This window comes from Aegilops tauschii, chromosome 7 (assembly GCF_002575655.3).
Source record: "Aegilops tauschii subsp. strangulata cultivar AL8/78 chromosome 7, Aet v6.0, whole genome shotgun sequence".
In the NCBI taxonomy this organism is placed as follows: domain Eukaryota; kingdom Viridiplantae; phylum Streptophyta; class Magnoliopsida; order Poales; family Poaceae; genus Aegilops; species Aegilops tauschii.
Window position 1 is genome coordinate 124,782,838 of NC_053041.3, and position 24,289 is coordinate 124,807,126.

A 24,289-nucleotide genomic window follows, 5' to 3' on the forward strand; every position below is an offset into this window, starting at 1 on the left:
GAAAATCGCCGCAGCCGCAGCCGCCGCCACCCCCATAGCACCGACGACGATCAGGCAGAACACGGAAACCACACTCGAGTCCCCATGAAACCAGTGCAGCCACAACGCCGGCCGCACCCAGGGAAACGCAAGACGCTGACGACCCGACGGCACCAACGGCACCATCGAGGAGGAGGGCAAGCAGCGGAGCCATTATTCCTGGCCGGCGACGAGTTCTCCACCAGATCGACGCCGACGGGACCTAAAACTAACCTATCTACACGCCAGGACAAGAGGAACGGGACCCCCACCTCCCCCCCGCCGCCGGAGCGCGCGGCCGGAGGAGGCAAGGATCCACGCCTCGCCGGCGGGAAGCGAGGAAACTGGAGAACTCTCCCTGTCGCCGATCTACTGTAGCGGGGGAAAGGATAAGGAAGACGGGAGTCGGCTTGGGCTTGGTCCTCCTCGATAGAGCTAGCTTATTCGGCCGTAGTCCTTAAGACAGAAGGGCTGGTCGTGGGTTCGAATACCATATCGCACCTTCTTTTTGTTTTCCAAAAAAGTAGGACCAGGCCCAGCTCGGCCCATAGGGGTGCCGGACGGACCAAACCAACGTTTTAACCGGATGGGGAGCGAAATCGATTAACGCTTTAGTACCACCTTGCGTATCTCTACTCCTAATGGACGAGTTGGTTCAATAGTCCCCCACTTTCGTCTGGGTTTTTTTCGACTGGTTTTTTTCGTCACCTCCCCACCCCACCCCACGCACGCACCCCAAAAAAACCACCCCGCAGGAGGAACGCCGTTCCTCTCGATCCCCTCCTGTCGCCGCCGCCGTCCTCTCGATCCCCTCCCGTCGCCGCCACCATCCTCTGGATCCCCTCGAGTAAGCGGCGCCGCCGTTGGCTCCCGATCTCCCGATCTCCTCGATTAAACGAGATCGCCGCAGCCGCTGCTCCTCCTCTCCCGGGACGCAGCCGCCACCGCCGAACCAGGGAGACGCCAGCGACCGTCGCTGCCGTCGAGGATCACCAGGAAGCCACCACCACCGTCGCGCCTCGGATATGTCGCGGATCACCGGGACGCGGCCGTCGCGGATCAGGAACACCAGGACACCGCCGGCGGCGGCCCCTCGGATACCGGCAACCGGCGGCGATTGAGACCAACGAGGCGGCACCACACCCCTGGTACTTCCCTTCCCCATCCGCCAATCCTCTACCCCTCCCCCCCTCCTCTACAAAGGCCCGTGCGGCCCTGTCCCTACGACCTCGCCGGCCACGACCAGGGATGGCTGTGCATCCCGACGCCTCTCTTCTCCATTGATCCCCCATCTTCTCAAGGTGAATCTTCTCCAGAAGGTACCCCTCTCCTCCCCGACGAGTACTCGCTTCCTTACAGGCAGGGGCGGATCCACCATGGGACATGGGTGTACAGATGCACATCCAAATTCTTTTGCCAAAAATTCGTATATAGGTATGTACTTTTTATATGACAGAAATACTAGCTTATAGGCTCAGTTCAGAGCAGCCCAATAGCCGGCAACAAACCAGCAAACCAGCCACTTTTGTGTTGAACGCACACGACAGAGTGAACGATGATACTGTGAACTGAATGTCTAGCTGCTATTCAGATTCATTGTGAAATCCCAACTGAATGTGTAGCTGCTATTCAGATTCAGAGAGAAAAATGTGTAGATGACACTGAGTGAGGATCTGCTTGATTTCATTAGCAGGAAAAAAAATAATTATCTTTGAATTGTAGGCAGTAGAGCATGTCTTGAATTATCTTGGAATTGTAAGTTGTAGATGACACCTGGTTAAGCTTGCACACCTTTTTTCTATGGATTTCACGGAGGAAGATTTGATGCATAACTTGATTACATTAATTGGGACGGAATCCTTTTTTCAAGTGAACGATGATGTTGTCATATCTCGTCCTTAAGCCATGACATATTGTAGTTTTCTCCTTCTATTTTGTAATTTTCTTAATCTTTTCAGATATTGTTGCTATTGTGAAATTCGTATTGCTGTGAACCAATTGGCTTGACTATTAGGGTGCAAAAAAAAAAAGAGCACTCAATATTGAATTTCTGGATCCGCCACTGCTTATACAGGCACGTAGTATGGGCTGACTGTCAGGGTCCTGACACGGGCTCTCCTTGTCCTGATCTGATCTTGATGCTACTCGGTCAATCTATGATGTTTGTTTCCTGTGTTTACATGGCAGAGTGGTTGCTGCACTCGCTTTTGGATGTGGATGCAAGTTGGGAACTCATTCAGTGATTTGAGGGTGCAGGTAGAGATGATGCTGCGGATGGGATGGGAAGATGCGTGTGTGCTAGCTGCCATTGCAGGGACTTTTTATTTTTCGGATAGTTCAGCGTCTTATTACGAATCTGATAGTGCTATCTGCCACACATACACCATGTTACGAATCTATTTACATGCGACTCAGAGAAAGAATTGCTTTGCAGGTACACACTTGCTGCCAACTGATGTATTGAACTTTCAAGGATTTTGATTGGTCGCCCAAATAACCCATTCTCCTTTTGTTGATATTTATGAAGGAGATCATTATTTCTCTTTTAGTTTCAGGCTGCCAACATCACGAATTTCATACTTATGGAGTGGAGCCACCAAACTATTTATGAGGTAAAATCACTATATACATATTGTTTTCCCACCTGCGTGCTTGCTTGTGTTTGTTTCTAGCCGGCAAGAATCCATCGAGTCTTCCTCTGTGTGTGCAACCTTGCCAGTGTGTGAATCAATCAAGGCAAGGGCAACCAAAGTTAAGTATGTGAGAGTCTTGCCGGGATCTGATCTATCAACTCCTTCAGCCAGCTTTGCACCATGTGCACATCGTCCATGCTAGAAAAGCACTTGGCAAGTGGACGGCTCAGTTGGCCCTGCGTCAACAATTCAAATCCTTATCTATACTCCATAGACACATACTTTTTTATGCAATTCTGAATTTATGGAAGCAGAAGAACTGATTATGTGAATTAAATATGTAATCCCATGTGTAGGTGCTATCCAAGTGTTGTGATTATTTATGCGCATATAACTTGCAGGTAGTTAACTCTATAGTATGAAGACTTAAAAATACAAGTGCATGTCATTGGTGTTTCTGAATCCATCTTCCATCACTTGTAATACTTTTGTATTACATAATACTATTTTTCCAGCAGTTGAATGACATATCGATGGTATTTGTAATAAATTTCTTTCTTCCACATTACCAGGAAATATGTTGAAGCACCGAATATATTCCATTTGCAGTGGACAAACAGAACAACACAACACATAAGCAGAGGAAAGTAAGCGCAAACCTTTCTCTCTTTAAATTCTTGAGGATGGTAACATTTTGTTACAGGTGTTCAAGATTCAGTTCTAACATTTTGGGGTTGCTAATCCATTGCAAGTAATCATTGCTTAACTACAATGTTATCCAAATTTCATGTGACTTGAGTGCTATCTCATTTAGTTTTATGGCTTACAAATAACGTGCAATTTTGAAATTTTGTTTGTTGGCGGCCACATTTTCAATATAACTCAGAAAACTATTGAATATGTTATCAGTATGGCCTCTGAAAAATGATGTTTTTTCAGATATGCATCCACCTTCAAGTCCATCCATAGGCATTTTAAGCAATTCATTTTGAAAGGGCTATATAAATAGCTTAGAGAGAGACATCTACTAGCAGTAGAATGAAGCCTCCTTGTAGTAACTCTGTGTGAAAGAATTGATATAAAAAACTAGAAATATATAAATAATATATAGAAGGTAGAACCATAGAGAGATGTGTATGTTTAATTGGTATATTTTCAGTAGTATATTTGTGAAGCTGATATATCTTTCTTTTATAGGACATGGTTGCTCTTGCTTCATCTAAATAGGCCGTCTGGAATGCCATGAGACCAGGTTGTACTATCATTTTGAATTTGTTTACTAACACCACAACTACCACATCCTCGCTAAACGACAGAGGTTGCTAGCAACTGCACATGGAAAGATTGAATGTGATATTCTGTCTACTAATCAATAGTGTATTACTAAAACTACATATTGATGACTTTTTAAACAACATATAGTATTGTCCCCAGTTCTGCTTGATTTGATTTGTATTTCCCATCAGTTTTGTGTTTTGTCAGAGAATGGTTTTTCTTTACCTACGGTAGTCCCTGTACTCAGGTAAATCCTTTTGCATCATTTCACTATTGGTTCTGTCGTAATTGTATTAGATTGGGATTGCAACATGTGGGCTCCAACAAACATAATTTCAAAATTGCACGTTATTTGTATGACATAAAACTAAATGAGATATCACTCAACTCACATGAACTTTGGATAACATTGTAGTTAAACATTGATTACTTGCAATGCATTAGCAACCCCAAAATGTTAGAACTGAATCTTGAACGCTTGTAACAAAATTTTACCATCCTCAAGAATTTAAAGAGAAAGAAAGGTTTGCACTTACATTCCTGTTAGTCCACTGCCAATTCATAGTATTGTTAGGATTTCTGGGATCCTACATTTTGACTATTTAGCTGATCCCAAGTTATTTATATAGTTTTATCCCATTACATCAGATCTTTTTGGTTGCATGTATTAATTTACTGATTGTGTACTGGAAGCAATTTACTGACTTGTGTAGTATTTAGCTGATCCAAGGTTAGGCTTTTAAGTTTTCTCTCATTACACCATTGCATTTTAGAATTTTGTAGCTAAAAGTTTCTATTAAATTGGTGCCCGTATTAGAGGGAGGCATCGGTTAACTAAGCATATCGTCGCATGTATAGAGACCTCCAGCCCAGCATGTCAAGGTTGCTCTGTGCGGGCTCGATTAGAGGGGGCATGGACTTTATTAAGAACGAGTGAGTGCCGTCCTGTATCAAGTGCATGTCATGGGTTTGATAATATCTTAAAGAATCAATTTGTACTACATTATTCGCTGGAGGTAGCATCACGATGACACATAATTAAGGACTCGTGATTGGGAGTGTCTAAAAATTTATCAACTATTCTGATGTTCCATAAATCGTTAGTTTACCGAAAAAGGAAGGAGCTACCATCGCGGTATGATTGCGTTCATCTTGGACTAATCATGATCAATTTGATGAGGCCTCCATCAGTTTCGTATAGGTTGTGCTAAGGATTCAACAAATTATGAGAAACCTGACGTCGAAAGATAGTGATAGACCATCGGATGAAGTTTACTATATGTTTTTGTCTTTACCATGTTTTTTCTTATACCATGTTGATTTTCAAATAAAGTGCAAGTTCTGAATGAAAGAGTAGACATTTTCTTATTTATGTAAAATTTTGCAACAAATTTTTTTGCCTTACCAATCATGCGGTGTGGGTGGTCACCGGCGCTGGAGCTGAGGTGAGGCGAATTCAAAACTTCACCCAAATGTCCGGATTTCTCATATTTCCGGCTTGGAATGCCCAGAATTCTTGTTTCCTTGGCTTATACTTTGGGTCTTGCACCTTTTCTTTATAGGTTCTGCGAATTCTTGTTTAGGGATCCGATGGAGAGCTCGGATATGGCATCGCAGCCGTTGAGCGACAGGGTCACGCCGAAGCTCCTCCTCGGCTGCACGGATTGCGTCACTGTCATGCCGGGCGAGCCGCAGGTATGATTTTCTTTGGTTGCCTCTGGTGGTCTTGGCAACATGCGCTCCCAGGATTACAAATTCAACTGCCAGATGGGTAGGAACATGATAGATTTGGGTCGACATGATATGTTCTGGAAGTTGATTCATTCATTCGCTTATTTGTCTGGTTTGTTGCCATCCGAGGGTGGTCCATGAAATCAGGTCTCTGTATTCTTTTTTTTCAATCAAAGGGGAGCTACCCTGGCTCCCTTTCATAGAAACGAAACCAAAGGTGTCTGTATTCTCGAGAAAATAATCATGACATCTGTCAACTTTCTTTTTAGGAATGGCTTAATCATATGAGTTTGCACCGTCAACTTCTTCACATCATTTCTTTTACCACTTTGCTTCCAATAATTCAAACAACATATTATGGCTTGTTTAGTTATGGGATCCCTAATGTCCAGATCTCAGCTTAGAACATAGATAGTAGCAAGGTAACAACGAATAGTTATAGTGTTAAGAGTAATATTAGTTCTTGGATGTTTAACTTCTAACTTGGCTTTTTCTCGTAAAATATTTAGACTGGATCCGGAAAGACATATACAACGGGTACCAATTATACTGGTGAAGCTGATCGTGGAGGAATAATTGCACCTCTCATGGAGACGATATTCAGGAAATCTGATGCGATGAACCGTCATACAGAGTTCTTAATTAGGGTATCCTTCATCGAGGTACACTAGCCGATAGCAGTTATCTTTACTTAAATAATTGGAATATATATTTTTCTTATTACCATTTTGTTTGTGTTGCTGTTCGCATCAGATATTCAAGGAGGAAGTATTTGATTTACTTGATGATCATGGGTCTGTTGCAAAAGTGGCAGCGCCTGCTAGAGTGCCTATTCAGATTCGACAAAACTGCAAATGGAAGCATTACACTTGCTGGCGTGATGGAGGCTAAGGTCAAGTCAAAAGAAGATATGGGCCATATGGCCATGCACTTGGCACGAGGATCTTCGTCACGCGCAACTGAAAGTACAAACATACATAGCCAGGCAAGGTAAGTCGCATATACTGCTATAGCTAGGAGCCAACGCAGAGGCCCCAACTCCTCTACGTAGCTGCGCTAACCTGTATTTCACAGCTATGGACTCCTAAAGTCCTAATGACTTTTGTTTGCAATTGCTATGTTCCCTGTTGGGTTTTAGATTGGACCCTAATGATTAGATTTTTATTTTAGCTAGGTGATTACAGATCAACAGGATGCATGCATACGCAAGGTTAGGGTAGTTCTAGGGAGATCTATTGTTGCTACACATTAATGGCTGTTGTTTTACAAAATCCTGATACATCATGTTCTCTGTAGTGCGTTGCTCTTTTGGTTGATACGTGCAAGTAATGTATGCCGATTGGAAGTTGATCAGCATGCGTCAGATATGAAGAGAGGGAGGCAACACAATGGACATCAATCGAGTTTCAGAAATAAATGTTCATATAATCAAATTTCAGGATTGTTCATCTTCATAGGTTAATTCGTGAACTCTATTTTATAGGTTCACTTCTTACATAGAGACAAAGTAGGTGTCACAATCCTGAACCCCCTGTTCATGTTGGGTCTTCAAGGAGCTTACTTAGCTTGACCTTGTGGTTTTGATCTGGTGAATCACAAGCTAACAATAATCTGTTGTATGACTACAGTGTATCCTTTAAAAAATAGGCGTCCAACAACTGTTTATATGATCAACTCTGAAATAGTAACACAACAAATGACAACAGATGGTAGTTTGGCATTTATGATCAACTCCTATGAAATAGGTACAAATCAAATGACACGATACTTATCCAAAAATGATGAACTATTTTCCCATTGACAACCATCAAGTATTGTACAATTTGATGTACGTATATGGATGATGAATTTGCGATGATGAGGCCTTTAGCTACTAATCCATTTCTCATGATTTTCTGTGCCTTTTATTTGGGTTTTTTTTAGAAGCCCTTGTTATCTATTATTTGAAACTTTTAAGTCCCAGAGATTGCACATGTGCTGGAGAGCTCAGTTCTTCTTTTCTTTAGATCGGGCTGCAAAGCAAGTTGCTGATGAAGTGAAGTAGATGATTCAAAATGAGAAGAAATTCACTGTATTTATTTACGATAGTGAACTTGAATTGTTTTGGTAAACAATTTCGTGAGCTGGCATTACACCTATTTTGGTAAACTATTTCGAGAGCTGGCATTATATCATCCGTTGCGGCTCTTATTTCATGTGCCTTCTTGAAAGAGCACATGTAGAAGAAAATATGGTGAAATAATAAAGTTTGTAGAGCAAGACAATGGATTCCATCAACTCCCAAGTCTCAAGTTCTTCATGTTTTCTGACCTAAATATTAACGTGAGGTGAATGAAGATGATGTCATGTCTTGTTGCAGGGTGATTGAGGAGTAAATGCAAAGGTACAAAGAGTAACTGATAAGTGTGTTTGAACAATGATAGTTGTTCACATTAGGCATTTGCGTAGGTACTGTGTGCAGTTGCAACCGCCACTCATATGTGTGAATTGAATCTACTTCCTTTTCTTCCTGTTCAAATATAGGGTAAAAATAATGTTTAATTTTTTATTCAACCCAACAGATTTTTTTTGTTGGAATCAAGTTCAAGACATGTCTTTTGCTGATTGTGCCAGTAGAGCTGCAAGAGTGGTGGACATGCAACACAGGGAGGTGAAAGAAGGGAGGATCAGGAAGGATGGAGGGAGGTGACAAAGCTGGGAGAAAGGAGGGAGACACCAAGGAAGGTGGCATGGGAAGAAAGTGAAGTTGTGGCCCAAGGCTAGAGTGTGATCGTGTAAAATTGTTACCTTTCCATCAATGCTCAGGTTCATTGTCATTTTTAAAGTCTGGCACTTGAAGATCTACACAATTGTTGTCGAGGAAGATGATAAACTCAATGAGGATGATAATTGGGGTTATTGTGAAGCTCGATGTTTGGTGGAGTACTCTCGCGGTAAAGAGGACAAGGCATGCAAACATGAGTAACCGATAGGTTTGTGTAATCACTTCCATTTTTTCTAGGAACATTGAATATAATTGATTTTGTAAAGAAAGCGGTAGAGAAGACTGTACTTTTGGACCTTCAGGTGAAGCGGGAATTATATCATTGTGATATCAAATAATTGTTCATTGATTGTTTGAATGAGTTGTTGACATATGATTAATGTATGATAAATTTGCGTTGTGAAGTATGTGTATGAATCAAGTATCGCCCACTTCTTTGATTTTATCGGTTTTGCTAAATCTCAATGTGTCTGAATTTTTGTTGCCGTGTCACTGACTTTTTGCTTTGCACGAGGCCGAAGACGGGGATGACATGAGGAGAGCCAACCACAGCGAGGCCGAGCCATGTACAAGCAGGAGCGAGTCTGAAACTTAACCAGTGAAGGTGCATGGGCGTGCGGGTGGGGGAGGGGTGACATCAAAGTTGTTCATTGAGGATGGCCGAGGCGGCAACCCACATGGCGGTGGTGGGAGGTCGAGGGGAGCGGGGAGGTGATAGCCGCGGGTTGCGGGGATGGAGGAAGGAAATTAGGCTTGGGTAGGGCACGATGAAGGAGGAGTAACTGTTTGGGAAAGGTGGGAGAAAATGAATAGGTGGTAGCATGTTCCTAGGGTTGCGGGGATGGAGGATGGAAATTAGGCTTGGGTAGGGCATGATGGAGGAGGAGTAACCATTATGGGAAAGGAGGGAGAAAATGGATAGGTGGTAGCATGTTCCTAATCGTTGGATATTGTTTTTATTGCCAAAAAGAGAAGTGAAGTTTTGTCAAGTATCTAACGTATAGGTGCCTTCTTAATTTATTTTCAATCATTTGCCCGTAGCAACGCACGGGCATTCTACTAGTATATTTTAAATTCAAACTAAAAGCGTAAATTCACAGAAATAAAGCGTATTGTGACGATGAACCCACGGAGTCAATCCGTGCTTTATTATTACTAGCACAAATGCCCGTGCGTTGCACCGGGCGAAAAAGGGGCACAACTGGCTTCATGTTCCATTATGCACCATTTTATATATCCAATTTTAATAAACATCGATAATAAGGTTAAGCAGATTAGTGTTTTTTATAGCATAGAAAACATGCCCGTGCGTTGCAGCGGGAGTTTTAAAAAATAGCCCATGGTCCTAACCTTATCCAATAAGCATGGCTAAAGACACCCCCACCCCTGAAGTTCAGAATCTAAAAAAAAACCAACAGTTTTGGTTTGCAACTTCCTTCTTACGAAATACAAAGTGAAAGCGTAAACTTACGAGGAGAAGCGTATTGTGACGGTGAACCCGACAAAGTCAATCCATGCTTTATTATTAGGGAGAGATATATATCATTCAAGGATCTCTGTCTCAGTGGAAAATATAATAGAAAAAAGGAAATAGATTTTCGAAAAAATGCTCCCGGCAAAGTTCAACTCAATAAAAGTCATTAGTTGATTTTTTTTCCTGTGTGACTGAAGACTCAGGATTTGAACCAAAATTATGTGGTTTTTTTTCTCTAGCCAAAGTTAGGTCAAGCCTGCTAAACTCTGTAGCCTGTTTAAATTACGTGTTTTTATGAATATATTCTTGTTTAGCTCTTGAGAATTAAGTAAATATACCAATCCAAACCTTAATTTTTTCATCAACACCATACATGTACGTACACTCTACAGTGACGTTAGAGGGAAATACAAAGCAATTTTTTTGGTACAGTACATATAGATTTGTCTTTTTTGTGTAGCTCACATTTTAATGTATTTCGACCTGAAAATTTGCACAGATGTACATTATGTATCTAGGTATATGTGTATTTATTTTCAGAATTTTTTGAAACTAAAAAGTTTGGATTTAGAAGTTACATGTGCATTATGTATCTACGTATATGTGTATTTATTTTCAGAATTTTTTGAAACTAAAAAGTTTGGATTTAGAAGTTTTCAAATAAAGGCCTCCGTGGAGCTCGGTCTCTAGTTGGCATTTTCGAATAGAAACAAACTATAAAATAATTATTAATCAACAGAGTACACGATTCTGTACTATTTGTGATTTCCACAGTATTGTCATGTCTGAACCCACAAACATTGAATTTTGAAGCAATCCGTCATCTCTTATAATTGGCAACCCCAAAAAATGTATATCCTGGCAAGCTCCAAAATTTTCTACATATATGTAAGGGATATCTTAAGTAGAAACCAAAATCTACTATTAATTTCTCAAAGGAAAAAAATCCATCTCTACATGTTCATCGTCTCCCTGCTCATTGTCTATTAACTGTTGGCTGCAAGAAATCTCTCTGACAAATTACCTTCCACCGATTGAGCTCCCTACACAAGCATATTGGTAGGAAAACAAGGTTAGCATATTGGAAGAAGATATTTGAGTCATTTGACATTTTGAGATGAATTGATACTATTTGACATACCTGTTTAACTTTGGATTTTCCTAATACAATTGATGAAGTCCAGTACACCAGCAGGCATGTTATCTTCACATTCATTGTCCTTGAATGTTAGTAGTTGGCCCAAAATTAGTTTTCTGAGTTCATATCCATCCTATTCATTCATTTTTTTGTAAAAGAATGACATCAGCATCACATGTATAATAATCATAAAAGCAAATATCTATACGGTTGCAATATTTACCTTTAAAAATGGCAAATGTGGTCTTTCGTCTTCCCATGTGGACATGAATAGGGGAACAAGATAACCAGACAGTTCCCTTATATAAGAATATAAATATACTTTATTAATATTGTCTACATACTCAAATCAACAAATAATCAGTATCTAGTATTCATCTTCTGAAAAATACCTGTTGTAAACTGGAATATCATCTAGGATTCTATGATGCCATAAGAGAATATCCTCGTTCCATCTAGACCCAGGGCATGCTTTTGACATTGCTTTCGGTAAATGTTCGGAAATCCATATAATTTTTTTCACATATTTTGCGAGTGGGTTGTATCGGTACATTGGATTAATAGGAGTAGGGTCCAAAATGTACACTGTTCTAGTATCTTGATCCAATGTGAATAGAATGAATTCATCAATGCATTGTACTGGAATATGGATCTGAAATAGGCTACATATTAGATGCAATAAAAAAATTGCTCTAAAGTATACAAAAGTGCTCTTACCGATTTGCATGTTGAAACATTATATTTGATACCAGGCCAACTACGAACAGAATTTGCTAGTTGCTCCACATCTAACTTTTTACGAAAATCTGGGTGCCTTCCAAAATCAGTAGTCATCTAGTATAAAAAATTATTGGTTAGAAAGATGATAAAAAATTAGAATATAAAAAGAATATAACGAATATAAAAACATACCCAAAATTTTATGTCGAGATAATGCTTTGCTATCAGTTGCTTTGTTTTTTGTGATGTTTGGATGTCATCCAACATAATCTTCCGTACGATCAAATTAAAGCAATCACGGTCCATGGGTAAATCATCCTTTAGCAATCCTTGTAGTTTTCTGAGAGACAAGCTAATTGGATATGGTTTTGAACTTCGGATCCATACTTTCCTGATAATGATACAAATTAAGAAAATAAACCATTAATAAAACAATTCAGATACTATACAATTGCAATACTAATTTAAAATGACTTACTCTAAAATCTCGGTGTAATCAATTGATTTAATGAAGCTACAGAGTCCAGCTGTTAACTCATGTAAGGTCATATTAGAAAGAATTGATATTAGTGATCTGTATTTATTTTCAACAGATAATGGGATTTTTGTTTTTGTTTTTTATATCATCTAAACTTTCCAATATTTGAACATCATCAGGATCTCCCTTGCTGTCATCGTCACTTTCTTCAACGATTGTAGTCATTGCTGCAGTGTTTGTTTTCCAACATAATAGTATGCTGGCTAACTTAAACCTAAAAGAAGTAATCATTTCCTGTGCAACACGAACAATTATTAGTATATTTAAAAAGTACTTTTTGTAAAAGTAACATACTTTTTATTAAAAAAAGATATATACCTGTGTAATTGGGTAGGATAGTGCACATCCGATGAAATATTCCATAAATTTAACCATAAATAAACAACATGAAGAACTATCTTTTTGAATTGCCTTTTGTAATTGTTCTGTGATCTTCCATTCAGTAAGATCAACGTCTTTCCAATCGTCGCTTACCAACTTTTGACTTTTAAGAAGGTCCAAATGAAATTGTATTCCTCGTAGCTAAAAATAAAATAGTGGTAAGAAGAAATGATACACATTATCTAAGTATATTAAAAATCGTGTTGTAACTAACCGTATTAGCAAGATCATCTCTGTCAGAATTCCAGCACAATGAGTCTAGAACTTGAACCTCACATTTTTTTCTATTCACAACAGCTAAATACCAATGTGTGTTATTGGCATTTATTGGAAGTTTAATCTGTAATAAAGATAATTAGGAAAATAGTAAATGAAAATGCATGAAACCTAGAACATGTAAATTATGAATATGGAGATTACCATGTCATGCTGCATATATTCGAGGACAATCTCTGTCATGAAGGCACTACCTTCTTGTATTCCAATGGTGCCATCTCGTTTAAATAGTGAGGTAACAAATGGACTCTCAAAATATACTTTATTATCATTCTGGAGATGTATTTGGTCCTTTATACAACATATATATGCATTGATCACCTATAATTAAGAATTAAAAAATACATTACTAATTGATATTAGTGATTAGAAACTCTTTACTGTTTCAGTAACGGTACTTACATCATCATTTACCCACTCTTTCTCATCTAGCAGGCACATCAATTGATGTTGCAAGACAGAACTTCCATCTATCTGAACCAGCAATTGTTTTCTCAAAGATGATTCTATTGCTATATGAGCACATAGATCATGGTCGGTCAATGTATAGTCTGCAGAAAATCAAATAATTTAAGAATATATTGTATACGAAAGCACACGTGATAAATCAAGCAAATACCTTGTGGGAGATAATCATATGTCTCATCAACTTTGATCTCTTTATGTGAATTTGGTTCCTTAATATCATGCAATGGGAAAACAGGAGATATTGTCGAGCTAGATGGGGATGGAGGTGATGGTAGTGTATCATGATTCATCTAATTATCTTATTCCGGCACAAACGATTCAAAACACTCTGAACCTGGAGAAGATGTTTTCATAGTTGGTGACATAGGTGATGGTTCCAGTACACGTGATTCAGAAATTTTTGCCTTTTTGGAAGACCGGTTATCAAAATCCTCTGCAATGTCCAGTTCAGCGATGTCATCTATTTTCTGCAGTCAGAACAGAAATAAAATGTAAACCTCCAACCGTTAGATCAGTTGAAACAGAGGTAGTACACCATAGCTCCCAGTCTGAATATATGAAACGTACAGTCTTCACGTCGGTATCATCCAGCATTATTGGTGCAATGTCCGAGAGCTGAACCTCCTTGGCCTCCACCTGAGTTGGATTGGATGCCTTTGGCACCTGCACGTGCATACACATCAGAGACATGAAAACCAGGCCAAATCACTTTTTTATTTATTGCATGAATGGCAGGGCAATTCTGAACATCAAGTGACAGCAGACACTTAATTCTACTAAACCATCAAAGAGATGCCACACTTCAGTGTTAACAGAAATAATACAAACAGTGCCATCAACTAAAAAGGCTGTATTCATCATTCTCTCAATTTCTGATAAGAACTGAGCTATGTTGCATTGGTGAGCTATGTTCTTCTAATTTTTTTCCCTGACAGAAGGGAAAACACCCAACTTCTATTAGATAAAACAAAGTATTACAAGGTATATATGGAGAAAAGTGTCGCAGTAATAGACGCATTGTACATGTACCAGGGCTCACATATGCAAACTAATATGAAGGGGATTCATACCTCTGGTGTAGTTGCCAAAGGCAACATTGGACGGCTCAACGGATGTTCATCACTCATCTTAAGGGCCTGAAAAAAAATCAATTCCAAATCAGAATAAGCTTTTTGCAGACGGACATCAATGTTGACTAAATCATAACTGTGAAAAAAATAGCCGATCATTCTTTTATTCTCTCAAGTGGCACCCGGCACTTAATTCTACTGAAAAATATGCCGTTCAAATTAAGTGAAGCAAGTTCATACAATAATTAGAAGGTTCAGTATAGTTCTCTGTTTCAAATTTTTTTTCTTGTGATGCGGCAAAGAAATTCTCCTACAGTTGCAAAAATCATTATTCATAGTTTAATAGTAATAATGTTCAGGCAGGCACAAATTTAGGAAAAATACCACATGAATCTGAATTGAACCGTACATGATTCACAATCGCATCTAAGTACAAAACCAACAGTGGTCCTCCATCTAAGCAATCCACGAGTACACTTGATCTCAAGATTACTAACTAAAACCAAGTCTCGCAACAGTAAGAGAAGAAGACCATGACCACCAGTATCAAGTGCTGAAGAATCGTACTAGGTGTTTTACAATTACAGATAGTCGAAGAGCAGTGAAGTGGAAGCAAAGAGGCAACCAAAGCTTGATATTCAGCTCATCTCCAGCAACAGCGGCAGCAAGGTGGCGTCAGTGACGGTCACGGTCAGGTAAAGTTTTGACGAACTTCAGGCTCTACCGCGCCGTGGCGTAGCTTCGAGGGGATACATACCTCTCGTGTAGCCACCACAGGACTCGGCGGGCGTTCTTGTTCCTCCGGCGAACTCGGCGCTTGTTCCTCCGGCGAACTCGGCGCTTCTTCCTCCGGCGAACTTGGCGGTGACATTGGATGTTTGTTCAAAAATTGCAATTTGGACAGGATGATGGAGATTATGGTCGAAGGGCAAAACCTGATGGAGATTCCGGCCGAGGACCCTTGCTTCTTATAGCAGCCAATCAAATCCGGGTCGGGCACTACATCAATTTGTGTTGGAGAAGGACACTGCCGGCCTCCAATTTTCCATCCAAATCACGATAGGAGCAGCGGAGGTTGAGAAGGATACCACGGAGGAGGCCAGAGAGGACTGGCGGCCGGAGCCGGCGGCCGGTGTACCATCCTCCATGAACGCCCACGGCGTCCGCCTTCTCCTCCGCCTCGGCTGTAGCCGTGCAGCAAGCCCACGGCGTCCGCCTTCTCCTCCGCCTCGTCTGTAGCCGCACCCATGGCGTCCGCCTTCTCCTCCGCCGCGGCTAGCCGTCCGACGAAGGTGCCGCCCCTCACCTGCTCGTGCTCCGCCGTCGCTGGAAAGGGAGGAAGGCGCCGCCCCTCACGTGCCCGTGCTCCGCCGTCGCTGCCGTCGCTGGAAAGGGAGGAGTTTTGAACGGCGAAGAAAGCCGCGAGATGGGATTGGGAGGCAGGAGATGAAATTGGGTTTTTACGTAATTATTAGTACCACCTTATTTATATTACGATTTTGTCCATACAAATTGTAAAAGCGTATTATGACATGAGAAGAAAGCGTATTGTGACGGTGAACCCGACAAAGTCGATCCGTGCTTTATTTATTATTATTATTATTATTATATATATATATAGGGATATATATATATATATATATATATATATATATATATATATATATATATATATATATATATATATATATATATCTCTAGGAAACATGCCCGTGCGTTGCAACGGGAGAAAACCTAAGCAACGGATGGAAAACTCATCACTCTCTCCTTAGCCCAATAAGCACCCACATCAAATACTCCAGCATGAAGAAGAATTGTGCTTTCAGTGAAAGCATCTTTGCAAAGTGGCTATTTAGTGTATGAATTGTTTAGTTCATGGTTTTTCTTGTAATCATAGCATCACATCCTAGCCATCTCTGCAAAGCGGCTACGAAATGTATAAATTTTTCAGTTCACGGCTTTCCTAGTAATCAATATCACATGACATTCTAACCATGTGTTTTTTCCATCTTGATAACACTAATTCATAGAAGAAGGCATATCATTGGGTGGTATCTTATATGATATTTGTACTCCCTCCAATCCATATTAATTGTCGCTAACTTAATACAACTTTAAGTATTTTTTCTATTCGAAGGACCCTGCATCTCCTGTACATTTTAAGTTTTTAACAAATACCTACATGCCGTGCCATGACAAAATAAAGTCGTAGAATGGTATGCATACAATTTAGAAATTATAGAACGTGCATTCGATTCCAGTGAAATCACTAACTACTGTAAATTACAAATTAATAAAGTAATTCTTAGATGACCAAGGATACAAAAGGAAAATACCAGTAAATATCACATATGGCAGAGCGAAAAACAATTACCAGCAGTACCATTCACCTGAGAAGAGAAATAATAATTGATATAAACATATGGAAAATCCAACCATCATGCATAGCTCAGATTAGCTGTTTACATTTATACCGCGGTCAAAATTCATTTTGGTCACAAAAAACCTCATCCGAGATTGTGTCGCAACAGATTGGTTGAAGTCGACCATTGACTTTCGGATTTAGGACCAGTCTTTCTGTTGCTGGAAGTCAGCCACAAGACTCGGCATCGATTTATGCTAACAATGTATACATAACTACTGCTATCTAGTGTAGTTTATACCGAAAAAGCTATGAAAGCTACGGGGCACAAGGAAGGGTGGACAAAATGAGAGGTTTGGAGAAGAGCATAAAATTTTAACAACTTGCAAGCACCGCGAGTTGATCCTAGTTTGCAAGTATAGTGGAAAGATACATACGATTGCATTGGCATTAAAACTAATGTTCTACCTGCCAAGTAAACTGGCTGTGGATCAACATGTGTAGCAAGTGGAAGATCTCAGACTTGCAGTACACAATTTCTGTGTTTACTAATAGGTATCCATCTGTAGTCCAGGGTCATATTTGAACTCCTTATAACCCGCTCATTTGCCTGACAATAAAACAGGAAACATGAATCAGCTATTATGCATTAACTGCATTTTTACAGCCAGCTACTCTCGTATCTAATTGTGATTTAACCACACAAACATTGCACAATTTCATAATAGACCATGCTTAGATTCAATATGCACAGAAGAAATATGACAAATGAGCAGAATGTATGACTATGCCTACAAGATTGCAATATAGTTTAGCTATTCTCAAGACTATCACACATTCAAGCATTCGGATATGTAGAAGCCAAAAAGCAATGCTAGCAGACAAAGAAAAACCAATAAAGTCAATGTGATGCTTCATATTGCACAGTGCATGCACATGCCATGGAAGACAAGCACTTTGCCTATGTATATCTGCATACAAAACTCATGTAACTTGATGCTAACAATTTATTGGGTAGCAAATAATTATAAGGTGAAGTAAAAGGATGATTGTCAAGAATCTGAGCATCCAAGAAGGAATCTAGCCATTCCATTCATGAATCCTCCAATACTGTTCCATGTACATAAAGCAGGGGTCAAGCTAAGTACAGAGGAAAATCAAATAACAAACCTGTTTAAGTAGTTGATGCCGGATCCATATTTTTCTGTTCAGAAGTATGACAACACCGTATGAGAGGTAAGATCAGCGCTAAAACACACCATCATCAAGTATGACCACCGTAAGAGAGGTTAAGATCAGCGCTAAAACACACCATCATCAACACTATAAACCAGATCGCTCGTCACATCTCGAATCCTACTTCAGGACAGTAAATCTGAAAGCTAAGCCCATACATTATATAGCTCACCATGGATTTTTTTTTGCGGGGTAAAAGGATTGTATTGCTTAAGTATTTGTCACATTACAATCCCGAAGGGTAAGGCCTAAAATTTCATCAGGACCCGATCCTAACCAAACTACTGTGCGATCTTCTTGGCGCCCAAAGCGAGCTAGCAGGTGGCTTGCTGGTTCTGTTCACGAGTGATTTTGTTGATGGAAAAATGTCTTCCCTGTCTCATGAGATACTTCACCTGCTCAACGAGATGTCCCAGCTGTGAGCAGTCACGGGAGGAGCTATTTATCACTGTTCAGCTGAGTCAGTTTCCACCATAACATCCACATGGCTCCAATCTAGTGGAAGCGACATGCCCTCCAAGCAGGCACATAGTTCGGGCTCAAGGGCTGACCAGCAGCGTTGCAATGATCTGCAGGAAGAGAACACAATATGTCCTTGTGCATCTCGAAGGATCATGACAACACCCACATCACCTGTACTCCCCATGAATGAGCTATCAAAATTCAATTTCATCATGCCCTCAGGTGGTTTCTCCCACGACTTGGCTATAGCAGTACACTTTGCTGGGGTGGCAGAAGGAGCAGGCCATCTAGCACACCGTTGCCCCTAATAATATGTTCTGTTGTCTGCGTTCGAATCTGCCTTAAACTCGCCAGGTAGCTGCAGGGGAAGTGCCGGGAGCCTCGAACATAGGGGAAAGGCTTCTCACGTCGGCGTATAGATAACTTGAGTATAGGAATTGGTGCCACGCATCGTTCTGTTCTTTGCTTTTCTCACGTCGGCGTCAAACTGGTGTTCCTCTCGTCGACTATCTCATTGACCCTGCCGCACGCCACCCGCAGCTGCTCCCACCCATCCAATTCCTCCCTGAAGCACTTCTGAGTCCGGCGGTCCGGCCATCACCGCTGCCACCGCAGGAGCATCGTCCGCGTGCTCGTATGGCGACACGGCCTCCATCCGGCCGCCCACTACCGACAGCTTCTTTGCTTCTGTCGCCCCCTGTTGCTGCTTCGAGCGAGGCAGGCCACAAGGCCCCGCCGTCCAGCAGCAGCGCGGGTGAGGGTGGCATGCACCAGTGCCACGAAGCGAGGAAGAGAGGGGATTGGTGGCGGGGGCGGACCTGCGGCTGCATCGACCCGCGTGCGTGCTCTCCTCGCGAGGTGTCCTTCGGTGTGCTAGGGTTGCGTCTTCGGCAGCGACGCAAGCGAAATATAGTTGACGGGATTCCCTTGCTCTGCTCCAATTTGTAAAGGAATCTTCTCTGAGTTGTAGAGGAATTGAGATTAGAATTTCTTTTCTTTAGGGAAAAAAGAGTTAATTGCAGGGAACTACCACACTTCGGCACGTCGTAACGAATCAGTACCATTAGTTATTTTTTTTGCCATGCAGTACCAACTCTAAGCCTAAGTGTTGCAAAACAGTCTGACAGCCGTATAAGCGCGTATTGACGGTGTATCTGACCGCTGGGACCCGTGCGTCAGGGCTGACGTGGCATGCTCTTTTACAAAAACAACCCTTACTTTTTATTTAATGACGCATATATCCTCTGTTTATTAAAAAAGGTGTTGCCACAAAAAATCTTTTCTCAAAAATAAAAGCACGCGCGGGTGCCGTAGGCCCAGCGCGCGGCGACGGCGGGGCCGAGCGCGGCGGGGTGGCGCGCGAGCCAGGCGCCGAGCAGCTCGCCGCCGGGGAGCACGGCGGAGGGCGCGGCCGGGTGCGTGCCCATCCAGAGCTCCGCGTAGGGGCGGGCCTCGTCGATTTCGGCGGCTGAGAGGCGCGCGACGAGGGAGGCGGCGCCGCGCCGGCCCCACGCGTACTGCTGCACACCGCCGCGCAGCCGCAGCTCCGGCGAGGAGTCCTCGGGCGGCGTCTCGTCGTTCGGCGGGGAGGCCTCGGGCGGCGCCGGCAGGGAGGGGGAGGGCGCGGTGGAGGGAGCGCCCATTCTCTGTCGTGCGGGGCGGAGCAGGGTGGGAGCAGGGAGAGGGGCCCGGAGCTCCGGCGAGCCAGCGACGGGGCTCCGTCGAGGGGAGGCCGGCGAGGTCGAGGCGACGGGGCTCCGGCGAGCCAGCGACGAGGCTCCGGCGAGGTCGCGGCTTTGAGCGATTAAATTTATAACAAAGGGGTTTTCTGCAAAAAAAAATATGCCAAGTTGGCTGTTGACATGCGGGCCCCGCTGGTCAGATACATCGTCAATACGTGTTTATACGTGGCTTAGTCTGTTTTGCAACACTTAGGCTTAGAGTTGGCACTGCATGGCAAAAAAAGTGACTAATGGTACTGATTCGTCACAACGTGCCGAAGTGTGGTAGTGCCTTGCAATTAACGCGGGAAAAAAAGGAAGAAGTGAGAGAAACAGAAACAGGGGGCAGCGTGCAGCAACGTGACTTAGGCGAGTCCATTAGCCCAAAAAGCCCAATGAACAAAACGTGTGACTGATAGAGATAGAGATTATAAAAAGTTGTACGTGTATGGGCTGGACTAAAGCAGGCCCAAGTCTGACATCGTGCTACCACGGAGGCAAAAACGAATTGTTCCGTTAGTACCACATCGGTTAATTCCAAAACATAAACGTAAAAAGCGTAATATGACTAGGCGGAAGCGTATTGTGACGGTGAACCCGACAAAGTCAATCCGTGCTTTATTATTATAGCAAAAAGGCCCGTGCGTTGCAACGAAAAAAAAGACCTAGCACCATAAGTAAGCATATCTCAAGGCCCCTTAGTAGACTTGCACGCACTAAATATGCAATACTCGACAGGGGGCTAACGCCCACAGTTCCTACTAACACTGACAGTATGTATCATGTCCTACAACTCTTGAATCGCCAAGGTCCTTAAGCTAGGACAAAAGTATATAGCAACATGAAAATTAAAAAGAGATCAACATGCTAAAGCATAGGTCCTCCTGCAGAATGGAAATGTAAATCTGGAAAAAGAAGACATTATATTGGAAGATGAGCAACATTAGATCAATTGTCTAAATTGTGATCAAACACTGTAGAGATATATGATATGACAACAACACTGAGAATGTGATTGTTGTGAAACTTCAACGTGATTGTGCAGTACCTACTAAAGAACACCTTTGTGACATGGAAGTAACTACCATATATATGTGGCCATCCTTTTTCTATGTGAGCAAATCCAAATCAACCAAAGATATCTGAAACCACTCAATGTCTCGGTAGGCATATTTGTCATCGACATATTTATCGTATCTCGATGCTTCACTCTTGATTCTCTTGAATCCATCAGAATGGTCTTCTTGGCGCGGACTTTCTCCTTCATCTACTAAAAACCTGATGTCACCAAAAAGACGAATCAGCTTGTACACAAAACATTACATCACTGACAAATTTCTAAGATCAATATATACTCCTCGTTGTGAAGAGTTAGAGCATATCCAAACTGAGAACAGTTAGAATATATCTAGCTAATCCTAACTGAGAAGAGTTAGAACATATCCAAACTTCCTAGCGAGACGTATGTATTTCTAGGAAGCTTAGGCCGGGTTACAATTATGTATGTAATGCCTTAGGAAAATCAAATAAAACAACAGTAAGGGAGCTAGCTACCTCACCCTTTGGTTCAAAGTTGCACAGTCTTGATGCCCGGGAGGAACATGCTGCCCAGAAACAAAAGTTTTTGTTTTCGTAGAAAAAAACTTGTTTGTAAGCATGACTGAAAGTACTACCTTGGGTGCGGTATGGGCTGTCCTCATCCTGGTCTTCCAACGTGCTCAGCTTTGGCGGCAGCTGGCGACGTGGTTGCGAGGCTTGGGGGCCATGGCGATGACGTCGTCCAGGATGGCACACAGGCCTGTCAAGCTCGAGGATAGGGGGCTTCGGCAGTGGCAAAAGGATGCGTGTGTGGATGCTCCCTTAGCAGGCGTCGTTGTCGACCTGCTAGTCAACATTCTTCTCTTGCTCTGGTTCTGCTATTATGCGGGCATGTGGTGCTTAGTTTTAATTTCCCTGTCATTCTTGGACCATGGCTGATCAATCACCACCATACATTTATATGATCTATTACTCCGTACTTGTTACTCTTGTTTCTTTGCATTGTTTGCTGCGAAAATTATAACTTTGAGGTGCAGACTCACAAGAATGACAGGACAATATTCAAAATATTTTTTTGAGCTTTGTTCATACGAAAAGTAACATTGTAGGTTGGATTGCTAGCTCAAGGTGCATGAGAGATCTAAAAAAACGAAAATCTCCAAGGATCTTTTACCCACGTGCACACACAAATGGGCACACAACCAAAACTTATATCCTTTTGGTCTATTGGAAAATGAAGATACTAATATGCTGGAATTCTAACCTTCAGAAAACTCCCAATCGTCATTCTGTACGCACCTATACAGGGGCATTCTATGTACTTCTCCCAATCATCAATCTGCCGAGAAACTAATTATGGGCTGCATAAGCTACCGGATTCACAGAAATATGATGCACGTGTTGTTGGAGTTGCAACCAAAACAATCATTCATGCTCATCTTCTCTGAAGTTTGAGGCAGTGGTTCTGTGAAGTCTTGCTAGCTGGTATAAAATGCGAACTTATTATATTACCACTGCCAACCACTAATGCGAATTCTTGACCTTGTTTCCCTCAAAAACAATATTTCTCCACATGAAGTTATTTATAAAAAAAGGGACAACTTTCATGGTTCTAAAGTTAAAACTACAAAAAATAATATATAGCTCAAACTCATGCACACCTTCAGCTAAATAACTACAGAGACTCTGAGTGCAACCATCCATGCAGCATTGGTCATCCAAACAGCTCAATTATAAACACATGAGAACATTACAATTTCGTACATTATAGACAACTAATGGCTTGACTAAACTAACCAAGAACATGTTATGTTTGGTGTTTTGACAGCAAGCCATACTGCCATACACAGAGTAAGAAGCACATGTTATGGTTGGTGTTATGTTGGCTACTCTTCCAACTCAGTAGCGTCCCTGCCCGTATGGATCACCTAACCTTCTTCATAGGTGTCACTACCAGAAAAAACCTACACACACCATGGCCGCCGCCATGTCTACGGAGTCATGCATGCTACGGATCTCAGGCTCGACCTCTCCTATCTTCTCCTCAACCGTGTAGTTGCAGAGGCGGCCGGCCAGGCGGCATGCTACTGCCAACGCCCCACCGGTGATCAGCATCAGGGCGACCTTGGCTTAAATGAAACGGTCTTTCCCCTGTTCTTTCAGCGGGAGGTATACTTTCCCAAAACTGAACATATGGACTTCTCATGACAAAATATTTGAACCCACCCAAGGATTTGAACTTATTTGTAGCGTGTATATATATTTTATTGTTTGTTAAGTAGCTGGGGGGATGATCTCCCTTTAATCTGAATACGAAAAGTACAAAAGTTCTTTATCACTCTATCCAAAATTTCACCACTACTATATTGTTCCTGTAGTTTCGGTCTATTCCGAAAAATTGTAGCATCATTATTACCAACGTTCAGTAGCTCATTGCCTCTATATAAATTGGCCTTCTAGATTGTGATTCCACTCTTTTATAAATATTTGTAGGCCTTGAAAAGCATATTAACAAATAGGTGGCTAACACAAACTTGCAAGTAGAGCATGCTGTATGAGAGAGAGAGAGAGAGTAGGAGGAGAGAGAGAGAGAGAGAGAGAGAGAGAGTAGGAGGAGAGAGAGGTGGGGCTGCACCGTGCGTTACACATGAATATTCTTGTGGACATTGTATCAAACAGATGTCCTACAATTTGATGCAAAAACAAATCTCTAATGGCTGGGCAGAACAACGAATCAAAGGAGCAGCCAGAGCTCTCACTAGCAGGCCACATGGAGGAGGAGCTGCGCTGGTCAATGGGACGGAGCTGGGAGGAGACGTGTCCCAGTCCCAACGTGGTCGGGGGCGGCACGACTCACGGGGAGTGGAGTAGGGAGGAGTCGCCGGGGCGCGTGGCCGGGAGGAGGCTAGTGGCGCGTGGCCGGGAGCGCCGCACATCGCCGGCGGCACAGCAGCGATGAGGCGCGGGGTGGGGCGATTGGCTGG

The 24,289-nt window shown here is 42.1% G+C and overlaps 3 protein-coding genes across 27 annotated transcripts; 1 reads left to right on the forward strand and 2 right to left on the reverse strand.

Annotated features, from left to right (window-relative positions):
• The first annotated feature begins 742 nt into the window (after nucleotides 1–742).
• On the forward strand, nucleotides 743–8,792 carry LOC120968325 (kinesin-like protein KIN-4C). 25 transcript variants are annotated; one of them, XM_073504061.1, is made up of 11 exons: nucleotides 914–1,166; nucleotides 1,977–2,092; nucleotides 2,206–2,452; nucleotides 2,568–2,630; nucleotides 3,224–3,298; nucleotides 3,849–5,371; nucleotides 5,489–5,621; nucleotides 6,167–6,319; nucleotides 6,411–6,647; nucleotides 8,017–8,105; nucleotides 8,274–8,792. In XM_073504061.1, exons 6-9 carry the CDS (start codon nucleotides 5,337–5,339, stop codon nucleotides 6,546–6,548), a joined length of 459 nt encoding a protein of 152 aa, XP_073360162.1. In that variant the 5' UTR covers nucleotides 914–1,166; nucleotides 1,977–2,092; nucleotides 2,206–2,452; nucleotides 2,568–2,630; nucleotides 3,224–3,298; nucleotides 3,849–5,336; the 3' UTR covers nucleotides 6,549–6,647; nucleotides 8,017–8,105; nucleotides 8,274–8,792. The 25 variants fall into 25 exon arrangements, with proteins under 25 accessions (XP_073360179.1, XP_073360183.1, XP_073360163.1 ...); XM_073504058.1 differs by having other exon boundaries at nucleotides 2,574–2,630; XM_073504078.1 differs by lacking the exon at nucleotides 1,977–2,092 and having other exon boundaries at nucleotides 743–1,166; nucleotides 3,849–3,903; nucleotides 5,510–5,621; nucleotides 8,219–8,792.
• A 1,807-nt stretch (nucleotides 8,793–10,599) lies between these two features.
• Nucleotides 10,600–13,706, reverse strand: LOC109779211 (putative ubiquitin-like-specific protease 1B). The gene is made up of 12 exons (XM_040394987.3): nucleotides 13,568–13,706; nucleotides 13,351–13,499; nucleotides 13,093–13,269; nucleotides 12,887–13,012; nucleotides 12,610–12,813; nucleotides 12,232–12,525; nucleotides 11,946–12,144; nucleotides 11,751–11,867; nucleotides 11,426–11,685; nucleotides 11,257–11,332; nucleotides 11,037–11,166; nucleotides 10,600–10,938 (listed from the first exon to the last, which is right to left on the reverse strand). The coding sequence occupies exons 1-6, from the start codon at nucleotides 13,704–13,706 to the stop codon at nucleotides 12,340–12,342; spliced, it is 981 nt and encodes a 326-aa protein (XP_040250921.2). The 3' UTR covers nucleotides 10,600–10,938; nucleotides 11,037–11,166; nucleotides 11,257–11,332; nucleotides 11,426–11,685; nucleotides 11,751–11,867; nucleotides 11,946–12,144; nucleotides 12,232–12,339.
• Nucleotides 13,707–13,715: 9 nt separating this feature from the next.
• On the reverse strand, nucleotides 13,716–15,524 carry LOC141027122 (uncharacterized). Its single transcript, XM_073504083.1, has 5 exons — nucleotides 15,422–15,524; nucleotides 15,244–15,343; nucleotides 14,487–14,552; nucleotides 13,984–14,079; nucleotides 13,716–13,883 (listed from the first exon to the last, which is right to left on the reverse strand). Exons 3-5 carry the CDS (start codon nucleotides 14,541–14,543, stop codon nucleotides 13,716–13,718), a joined length of 321 nt encoding a protein of 106 aa, XP_073360184.1. The 5' UTR covers nucleotides 14,544–14,552; nucleotides 15,244–15,343; nucleotides 15,422–15,524.
• Between the last annotated feature and the right edge of the window lie 8,765 nt (nucleotides 15,525–24,289).

Coding starts and splice junctions, on each gene's coding strand:
- LOC141027122 (XM_073504083.1), bottom strand. CDS start 14,543: ATGAGTGATGAACATCCGTTGAGCCGTCCAATGTTGCCTTTGGCAACT. Junction 14,080..14,486: donor CTTTGGCAACTACACCAGAG/GTATGAATCCCC, acceptor ATGCACGTGCAG/GTGCCAAAGGCATCCAATCC. Junction 13,884..13,983: donor ATGATACCGACGTGAAGACT/GTACGTTTCATA, acceptor TTCTGACTGCAG/AAAATAGATGACATCGCTGA.
- LOC120968325 (XM_073504074.1), top strand. CDS start 5,337: ATGCGGTGTGGGTGGTCACCGGCGCTGGAGCTGAG. Junction 5,622..6,166: donor TCATGCCGGGCGAGCCGCAG/GTATGATTTTCT, acceptor TAAAATATTTAG/ACTGGATCCGGAAAGACATA. Junction 6,320..6,410: donor TTAGGGTATCCTTCATCGAG/GTACACTAGCCG, acceptor TGTTCGCATCAG/ATATTCAAGGAGGAAGTATT.
- LOC109779211 (XM_040394987.3), bottom strand. CDS start 13,706: ATGAATCATGATACACTACCATCACCTCCATCCCCATCTAGCTCGACA. Junction 13,270..13,350: donor AAGAGTGGGTAAATGATGAT/GTAAGTACCGTT, acceptor TCTTAATTATAG/GTGATCAATGCATATATATG. Junction 12,526..12,609: donor TATCCTACCCAATTACACAG/GTATATATCTTT, acceptor CGTGTTGCACAG/GAAATGATTACTTCTTTTAG.